Source organism: Choristoneura fumiferana, chromosome 21, assembly GCF_025370935.1.
Source record: "Choristoneura fumiferana chromosome 21, NRCan_CFum_1, whole genome shotgun sequence".
In the NCBI taxonomy this organism is placed as follows: Eukaryota; Metazoa; Arthropoda; class Insecta; order Lepidoptera; family Tortricidae; genus Choristoneura; species Choristoneura fumiferana.
This window is the reverse complement of record NC_133492.1, coordinates 2,330,537-2,340,796: the sequence shown is the minus strand read 5'-3', so window position 1 is coordinate 2,340,796 and position 10,260 is coordinate 2,330,537. Positions and strand designations below refer to the sequence as shown.

At 41.1% G+C, this 10,260-nt stretch overlaps 1 protein-coding gene across 1 annotated transcript in view; it reads right to left on the bottom strand.

Moving 5' to 3' along the window:
* Positions 1 to 9,715, bottom strand: part of Xpd (general transcription and DNA repair factor IIH helicase subunit Xpd) — a gene marked incomplete in the record, with an annotated part of 20,744 nt that extends 11,029 nt beyond the window's left edge. Inside the window, 10 exon segments of the mRNA XM_074104364.1 lie at positions 41 to 281; positions 2,224 to 2,340; positions 4,825 to 4,958; positions 5,124 to 5,344; positions 6,824 to 6,954; positions 7,705 to 7,807; positions 8,367 to 8,523; positions 9,177 to 9,274; positions 9,369 to 9,468; positions 9,544 to 9,715. Of these exon segments, the coding sequence (XP_073960465.1) occupies positions 41 to 281; positions 2,224 to 2,340; positions 4,825 to 4,958; positions 5,124 to 5,344; positions 6,824 to 6,954; positions 7,705 to 7,807; positions 8,367 to 8,523; positions 9,177 to 9,274; positions 9,369 to 9,468; positions 9,544 to 9,548 (1,307 nt within the window).
* Between the last annotated feature and the right edge of the window lie 545 nt (positions 9,716 to 10,260).

The following is a 10,260-nucleotide window of genomic DNA, read 5'->3' as shown; positions in this document are numbered from 1 at the left end:
CGGGTGACCGCGTCCTGATAGCTAATAAATAAGTACTTACGAAAAATGCAATATCGGGTTAGACACCGTCGGCGTCTTATCATCAAAGGGCTCTATGATCACGATGAACCCTTTGGTGTAGGTGGCGACGAGAGTGGCGAGGTGAGCGACAAGCGTGAGCGCGCCCAGCTGAGCGGGGTCGGCGACCTCCAGCGTGCGGAGGAGGGAGGACAGCCGCGACGCGCAGAAGCGGAGCGGCTTGCGTTCGATGCACACGCGGGACGCCACGTCTTTTAGGAAACCTGACCAAAATAAGATTTTGGTAAAAACTGTGACATTAGTATTGCATAGACGTTCTAAATAATATAATAATAATAATCCTTTATTGTTTTCTCCACCACCAAGTAGGTAATTAGGTAGTAGGTATATAAGCCGTGGTGGCCTAGTGGTTTGACCTATCGCCTCTCAAACAGAGGGTCGTGGGTTCAAACCCCGGCTCGCACCTCTGAGTTTTTCGAAATTCATGTGCGGAATTACATTTGAAATTTACCACGCCTTTGCGGTGAAGGAAAACATCGTGAGGAACCTGCACAAACCTGCGAAGCAATTCAATGGTGCGTGTGAAGTTCCCAATCCGCACTGGGCCGCGTGGAATATGGCCAAGCCCTCTTGTTCTGAGAGGAGGCCTGTGCCCAGCAGTGGGACGTATATAGGCTGGGATGATGATGATGAAGTAGGTAATTACAAATAACAGTCCCAATAAAATCACAAAAGACAAAGACTCGCGTGGAGGAGACTGGTGCCCGCACTAGGAGGGCCGTGTGTGTCAGTCAGGTCACCAGGCCTCCGACCTTCAGATGTCTGGTGTTATCATGTTGTAGGTATGTTAATATACATTTGGGTGCCAATATTATCGAAATGCTATTTTGAAAACCTTTTTAAAATAACGAAAAATTAATTAAAATCAAATAAAAACTAATGTGTGTAAGATGTGTGTGTGTGTGTCTAAATCCTTTGGCATCTGGGATGCGCTCAGTGGGACCCTTAATACGAGTAAGACCCCATTTATTGGAGCATACTACCACAGAATCAAAAGCAGCTATCGAATACATACCTGACAAAGGATGTTTTTAAATAATTATAGTATTAATATTTTCAATAATTACAAATGGATATTGTAACTTATAACTTACACAATAACATTGAATTTCCAACTCAACGCATGTGGTCTTAACTTACTTCTTAACTTACACTGTAATATATTATGTACAATTGTTTATCATCCCTAAAATAAATAAGTAAATAAAATAAAAATAAAATGTGGTCGCTAAATCGCCTCTAACTTTGTAAGGGTTAAGGGAGAGAGTCGGCGTCGCGTCGTACCAAGAAGTCAAGAGGATGGTTCATAGAAGGGATGAGGACATGACGACCAGATGGCCTACTGGTTAGAGAACCTGACTACGAAGCAGATATTTGTATGAAAAATACGAATATTTGTTCTCGGGTCTTGGGTGTTTAATATGTATTTATATCTATATAATTATATTTATCCGTTGCTTAGTACCCATAACACAAGCTTTGCTAAGCTTGCTTTGGGAATAGATCAATTGATGTGAATAGTCCCGTGATATTTATTTATGAGTGGAAGATGCTCCACCGACAAGAATGTAACTCTTAAGTTAATAGTAGATTATTGTCGTGGCCTGGAAGTAGGCAATTGCTGGCTGAGTATGAGTATTAAACGGACGAGCTTGCGAGTCCGTTTAACTAATACGAAGCCAGCAATTGCTATTCCAGCCGAGACTAATATAAAGCTTTTCTCAAAATGGTGAATAATTCTAAATAGAATAAACTTTCTCGAAATATATTATAAAATTTAATTTATTCCAATATTTTTCTTATGCTTTCCCGCCTTTTTTAATTAAAAATAAACTGCAGGTGTATTTTTCCACCGAAAACACCACAAGCTATTTCAGACCCAATAGAAAAAGTCCGGAGTTCACAAAATATCTGATACCGGCCATTAGACTTGCTGTATAGACTTGTGCCAACATTTCCATGGCCTTTTTAACTAAAAAAAAAAGTGACTGATTGCAGGCGCGCTAATTCATTATTGTGGAGCTAGCGCGCCTGCAATCTTTTTAACTTTTTAATTTTTCGCTGACCATAAACTATGCACTTCACCTTCTGATATGTAAAGAATAATGTCAACTTTTATGGACATTTTTGAGAAAAGAGTGTTACCGGCGGGGGACTCCTGCACGACGTGTTGCGCGCGCAGCCTCGTCTTGAGGTATTCGATGAAGCGCCGCATGAACCCCAGGAAGTGCTCCGCGTTGCGGATGTTGCCCGGGACCACCTCTGCAACACGAACAGACACGAATATAATTAACTTTTCAGACCTCTCCTTCAGAAAAGTAACTTTTCCTCCCTGGCGAGAGGGAGCAAAGTGCAACTTTTCTGTTCAAAGCTTTTCTAAGTGTTTTATTGCAAATGCCATTTTTTGAAGTTGATAATTGTAAAGCCACGCCATTTTTTATGCTGGTTGTTCTTTAATAATATTTAGAAATATTTTTTTCAAGTTTATTAATGCTCGGTGTGAAAAATTGTATGAGCCACTCAGGAGCAAAATTATTTTCATCTTGGGCGTTAACACTTGAATCCCTCATTACGCTCAGGATTCTTATTTATAATCCTTCGCTACATTCTGGATTCAATGTACGCCCTCGCCGTAAATACACCATTTTGCTCCCTTGTGACACAAATAACTATTTACACTCACATCCTATTTTCTTGTATAACCACACTAGGCTTTACCAGTGGCTTTGGTCGTGTGAACCATTATTTTTTTAAATAGAACTGAAATAGGGAATATTACTGCCATTTCCAGCCGTTAGAATGCAGCACAAGCACAAACCGCAAACAGTTTTTTTAACGGAATGTCTTTTTAATGTCCGTAAGATGCCGTACATAACATCATGCTATTTCTATATCTAAATATTTCTTTGGAAACAGCTCTATCGTTACTGTCAACGTGAATATCATGCAAGTTATTTTTGTTATATTTTATGTTATGATCCGTCATGGCGACAAACTATAAAAAGAACTGACGGTGTCATGTGGGTTTGTGCTTGTGTCGCCTCCTGCGCAGACTTTTGCGTAATATTCACTATTTCGAGATTTTATTAAATTGTCATTATCCCAGATATTCTCCAACAAAAATTTCATTAGGTAACTAAAAACTAAAAGTGAGTAACAAAATTACATTATGGTCTTCATTCATTTAAGTTATACAGGGTGGAAAGTTGAGATGGGACAGCAAGGGCAGCTACTAGATCCCTTGCTGCTACGCGAAAATGCTCTTAGGAGACCTTTACTAACTTTTAGAGTGATGTCATTTTTTTTTTAATTCCAATCGGTCCCATTTCTATCAAGGATTAAAACACTCTTTGAGACCAACTAAGGTTAGAGTACTAGAACACCCACAAATCAAGAAAACTTTTTCCATACAGTTCGTAGGGTACTAATTTGCAAAGTGAGGGTGACACTCTTCCCCGGCCCGGATAACACCGTCATGGAAATACCGACCCAGTTTTTCGTGTACACGCCCATAGAAGCTCCTGTCAGTTTCTATGGGCGTGTACCCAAAAAACAGGGCCGGTATTTCCATGTCGGTGTTATTCGGGCCGAGAAAGAGTGTCACCCCAAAGTGAAACTTTCTCATGTTGTTTTTTAACGAACATGAATCCTTTATGCTTAAAGAAAATTAAACAGTATGTAGACAACTAAAAACGGAAGATTTTAAAGTTAGTGTCATAACCCAGTATTGCTGCCCCATCACAACTTTCCACCCTGTATACGGGTGCGTAGATGTCTCTAGCTAGACTAAGTGACATTGAAGTCAATCACGATCAGTTTTATGTAAAAAAAATCCTCCCTCAATCCCTTGACAAGTGTTCGCACTCCGCTGTTAGCCGCGCCTGATGATGTGTCAGGCTAATCTTACCGTTGAGCACTTCGTCAGGCAGTATCGGGTTCCCCAGTATCATGTCGGTCTCCCGGGCGACCTGCGCCTCCCTCAGTCCTTCCACCATCTGTTTGCACTCCGCTGTTAGCCGCGCCTGATAATGTGTCAGGCTAATCTTACCGTTGAGCACTTCGTCAGGCAGTATCGGGTTCCCAGTATCATGTCGGTCTCCCGGCGACCTGCGCCTCCCTCAGTCTTCTACCATCTGTTTGCACTCCGCTGTTAGCCGCGCCTGATGATGTGTCAGGCTAATCTTACCGTTGAGCACTTCGTCAGGCAGTATCGGGTTCCCCAGTATCATGTCGGTCTCCCGGGCGACCTGCGCCTCCCTCAGTCTTCCACCATCTGTTTGCACTCCGCTGTTAGCCGCGCCTGATGATGTGTCAGGCTAATCTTACCGTTGAGCACTTCGTCAGGCAGTATCGGGTTCCCCAGTATCATGTCGGTCTCCCGGGCGACCTGCGCCTCCCTCAGTCCTTCCACCATCTGTTTGCACTCCGCTGTTAGCCGCGCCTGATGATGTGTCAGGCTAATCTTACCGTTGAGCACTTCGTCAGGCAGTATCGGGTTCCCAGTATCATGTCGGTCTCCCGGGCGACCTGCGCCTCCTCAGTCCTTCCACATCTGTTTGCACTCCGCTGTTAGCCGCGCCTGATTATGTGTCAGGCTAATCTTACCGTTGAGCACTTCGTCAGGCAGTATCGGGTTCCCCAGTATCATGTCGGTCTCCCGGGCGACCTGCGCCTCCCTCAGTCCTTCCACCATCTGTTTGCACTCCGCTGTTAGCCGCGCCTGATGATGTGTCAGGCTAATCTTACCGTTGAGCACTTCGTCAGGCAGTATCGGGTTCCCCAGTATCATGTCGGTCTCCCGGGCGACCTGCGCCTCCCTCAGCCCTTCCACCATCTGTTCGTACTCCGCCGTCAGTCGCGCCGCGTCCTCTTCGCGGATCCTACACCACAACGGAACGATCAGCTCGAAAAACATGATCTTCGGGGTTAATGGCATCGACTTGAAATTTGGCATGCAAACGTAGTTCGGGTGACAATACAAGTACAGTTAACAAAAAGTACAGTCAGCAAAAAAAGCTTGTATTAAAAATGAAACAGTAACTTACTGGGCCACAGTCTTCTCCAAGCTGGACAGCGCATTGATGCTTTTATCAATAGTCCGCCTTGTGATCTTGACGCTGAGCGAGTCGATGCAGACGTTGTCAATGTTGTGGGCCTCGTCGAACACGACGACGGCCTCTTTCTGGAGCTCCTTCGACACCACTTCGGCTATCTTCGGGTCGAGCAGGTAGTGGTATGAGTACACGACTATTTCGGCGTGGATTATCTGTGGGAACGAAAATTGGGCGACTATTCTAGCGTTACAACCGTCGTTTCTGGACACTTTCCTGTAAAAATGGGCGAACATTTTGATACAATTTTTTTTAGTTATTTGATAGAAATACAGGAACTCTAACAAACAATTGAAAACGACATCAAAATCGACAGCTGAATCGTAAAAAATACATACATACATAAAAATCACGCCTGTATTCCCAAATGGGGTAGGCAGAGCACACGAAACATTACCGCTTCGGAGCCACTTTTAGCAATTTTAGGTTTTAAGTTTGACAAAAACGGTACAATAGTGACAGGTTGCTAGCCTGTCGCCTACAGTATACCCTAACCTATATCCTCAGTCGCCTCTTACGACATCCATGGAAGAAATGGAGAAGTGTTATTCTAACCCGACACCACACGGGTAAAAAATATAACCAGAAAAATGGGGCGGATGAAAAGCGGGAATAATCACCCAACTATCTAAGTCTTTCAGTGGCGGATTAGCCAAGTAGCAATAGTAAAAAATACTACAGGCCCCGCGCACCAACTTTTTTTGACCGTAAAAGATAACAATTTAGATCAGGGGTCTTCAAACTTTTTGACTCAAGGGCCACTCTGCACTTAATGTAAATTCGTGTCACTTTGGCTGGTCATGGGGGTAATACATTAGTTAAGTAGACTTAGGGGCTGGTTCACCATCCATTGATTAGTGTTAACTGACGGTTAAGTGTGATGCCATCTCTATTTGTTTTGTTCGAATATACGGAGACGGCATCACATTCAACCTTCAGTTAACATTAATCAATGGATGGTGAAACAGCCCCTTAGTCTTCAGAGGGTACCTAGATACAAGTAACGCATAAGGCACTTGGTGTTGATTATGTTCATGAGTGGCTATCTATGATTATGACAAATTACCAGTGACGGGTCTTATAGAACTCTCTCGATTTCTTTCCGCGGGCCGGATTAGAGGGGCTCGCGGGCCGTAGTTTGGCGACCCCTGATTTAGAAAGAAGCGTGAAAATATTTTTCAATTTCTTTTGACGACCAGATGGCCTAGTGGTTAGAGAACCTGACTGCGAAGCTTGAGGTCCCGGGTTCGATTCCCGTGTCGGGGCAGATATTTGTATGAAAATACGAATGTTTGTTCTCGGGTCTTTACTATCTATTTAATTATGTTTATCTGTTGCTTAGTACCCATAACACAAGCTTTGCTAAGCTTACTTTGGGACTAGGTCAATTGGTGTGAATTGTCCCGTGAAAAAAAAAAAAATCATTGTAAGTACAATAATATGATACAAAACCCACATGATAATATAGGCATGGTAAAATCCGCCTTAGAAATAGTGCTCCCATCTTACATGCTTCTGGATGTTACATATATTTATGTCGTCCGGATGTGTGAACAGAAATCGAGATGCACAGGTATTTCCAACAAGTTTAATTTACTGAGTTAGCAGAGAAATATGGAATAAAAAAGACCAACCGCAAATCGCGACAGGAAGTAAGGGCACCAGTTGCGGTCGGCGCCATACTGCTTGAGGTCATCCATAGTGTACACGCCGTAAGGCAGCATCGACTCCTTGCCCTCGCGGCTGAAGCCCTCGTAGAACTGACCTGGAGATTATTTACTTTTTTATAACTTTTACAGGCACTATTCATGTGGCTGTAATAAGAATAGAAGTAGAACTACCAATTGGTTCGTGAAAATGTTTGTGTAAAGTTTCCGATTTGCAGTGACCCGCGTGGGAGCTACAGCCCACTCTAAGAGGAAGCCTGTGTCTACTAGTGGGAAAACTATAAGTGTACTCTACACGTTAATTGTTGCGGAATCTGTTTAAGCCAATCAAAAAGTTACATACACACAATACATAAAGCGAGTGAAAAAGACATTGATTGGCTATCAGTTCGGCCATCGAGATCTTTTTCGCTCTTATTACCTGTAGGCTTCATCTATTTTTACAAGGTTTTCTTTAGCTTGGCCTGTTTATTTATTTGTTTGGGTCAAATCTTGGAAGCGAAATTTGACCAACTTTCAACTTTTCAACAGCGGTCTGACTTTAAATTTGGCATACTTATGTAAATTTCGTGACAATACAACGATCTAGTAGTGACTTCTTGGTGGTCCTGCCAGGATCGTCTCCGCAGGAGGGAGCTCCTCAATGATTAATAGTACCGACTTGAAATTTGGTACAGATATGCAGTTTAGATGACAATGCAAGTACAGTCAACAAAAAGTACAGTCAGCAAAAAAGCTTGTATTAAGAATGTTTTTTTTAATAGAAACTTAATATTATAAGAAAATTCTTCAGACTAACAGAGTTTAGCGCCAATATAATTGTAATCTAGCATTGGATGAAAGCTTACATATAGGAACTTCTGGGTTCCGCTCGTGCTTCTCCCGTATATAACTGGCTGTTAACGAGTGACATCTGCCATCCACTAATTTACCCTCTCTTTCTCTTGACACCTGAAAGGAACACATATTTTGTTAGATAATGTGTGTAAAAGCTTCACAAACCAAAACGAGATGCCCGAGTGCAATGCATTGCTGCCGCATGAAAATATACAGCGCTGAGCCGTCGGCGGTACTGTTAGTATTTTGTGTGTGTGTGCTCTTAGTGTGAAGGTAGAGGAACTGCATGACCACACTTTTCTTGTATAAGTAAAGCTATTATAAGGTTGCGGGTGAGCAAAGTAATTGTTTTAGTTTATTGATACGGACCCCCGCATAACTTGGCCACATAAATTGTGTCTTGTGTTGTATTGAATAACTATTGTTTGTATCTTAAACTCTCTTGTAATACGTTTTTTTTCTTTTTTTTTTTAGGCTTAAGTGCAGCTGTGTGACTATGGCAGCCTCATTGAAAGACTTGATGGCCACATTCATCAAACACTTCTATTGCAATGTCCAGATTATCTGGCTGCAAAGGAGTGCTTGATGAACCTGTAAATTCGTACTGCATCTTCCGATACCGGACAACTCAAGATTAAGTTATGCTTCATGTACTCTTATCATGGCCCCGCACCTCAGGATGTATGCACAGGTTCTTCCGCGAGCTGAGCACGACCCCGACGAGACTGGGCTTCTCGCCCTGATGCTGCTCGTAATAATTGATCAAGTTCTTTAGCTCCTCAAGCACTTTCTCTATCTCCGGCACTGTGCGAGAGCAGTAGATTAACTTTCTGTGAAATAATTGTTTTATTTGATTTATAAAATGATCATTATAAACCACAGCACAAGTTCATCAGGGACATTATCTTAATCCACAAAATTCTATAAATTGTACAGCAATTTTTTTTTTGCAATCAATCTTTTTAATGCATATATACACCATGTTTACATTGATTTCTGTTAACTTTGACAGATACCTCAGGTCATTGAGAGAAACTAACTAATAATAAATTAATTTTATTCTTGATTATATATAACCTCCTGAAGCCCACCATATAAATATTTTGAAAAAAAAATTGACAAAGCAATTAGAATCTAATTTTATGAGAATAAAGTCAAACTGCCATGGTGAAAACAATAGAAAAACAAAAGAATTTTTACTTTGTTACATTGTCATAGATTCCTAATTCCCTTGAACTTATTGTGTACATTCTATTGCACATTGGGCCACACGAGGTTAAAACAGTAAAAGAGAGGCCACTAGTTTCTTAGAGAAATTAGTTTCATTTCACCTGTAGAACGATCCCATAAAGTTAATGGAAATCAAAATAACATGATGTATAAAAGTATAAATTGAAAGGCAGTGGTTTGTGGAAGGCGACATACATGTAACCTTAACACCCGGGTGTAGTTAGAATCCATTTTTTATTTGTTTGATAATTACCTTACATGGTGTGGATTCTGTATCATATACGCAACGATTAAAGACAGCAGCGAAATAGTTTTGCCCGTCCCAGATGGCATTTCAAGTAATCCATGACCCTATAAATAAAAACAAATTTAAACAACATAACCTCAATATGGTTAGTATTTATTTACAATTATTAGTTAGTTTTATTTCAAGTTATAAACATACCTTTGCGTCTAATGCGCGTTTTAACTCCAACATATACGCATACTGCTCTGGATAAATGTAATCATAAGGGAAATATACCAATAAGCCGTCGACGGTCAACCTGCAAGCATAAATTTTACATAAAGCCGAAGTTAACATCAATGAAAAGTATAACAGAAATGATAGCGATGCATACTTCATCGCTTAAAGTTCTGGCTTGAACAAACTAGTGTGCGTATCTTTATGTTTTTAACTGAGTTAATCAAAACAAACAAGCTTAATGGCAACCGGTCGCTTTAGGTAAAGGTAAAACAAACAAGGAAAGATGCTGATTTCCCGCAAGCTCGCAAGAATGCAATTTTATAATTTGTCAGTGTCTGCTGTCACTGTCAGTGGCCTTTTTTTGCGAAAACTGTTCAAGTTACATTTATAAAAGCGTGATTGTTGTGACTTTAATTTTCGGCAAAAAAAATGTATTTTGTAATCTAAATCCTCAAATTTTGCTAAACAACCGTAGCACGGATAGTTGAAGGGTTCAAGACCTCAGTATTTTAAGGATTTTTGTTGTGTTTGCGTGCTTTAAGAAATAGGTTTTCAACCCAGGCGGCCGAAGTCTACGTCCGACGTTACACTACTTGTCCAATCATAATGATAAGATAACAATAATAAGTCAATTAAACTAGGTGCTACAGTGCAATTTACAGACACACATGCACTACTTGCGTCTCGTTTTCAATTAATGCAAAAAGCAATTCAGCCAGCGCAGTCAACAGGTTATGGGCCATAGAGAACAAAAACCCCAAGATAATGCGATTTAGTACAGCGATATATTTGCGAAATATTCGACTTTAAAGTGCAAATTTATTTTAAAGTCGAGCGTCGTTGAAAATAATCCTGAACTGAAAACAATTAC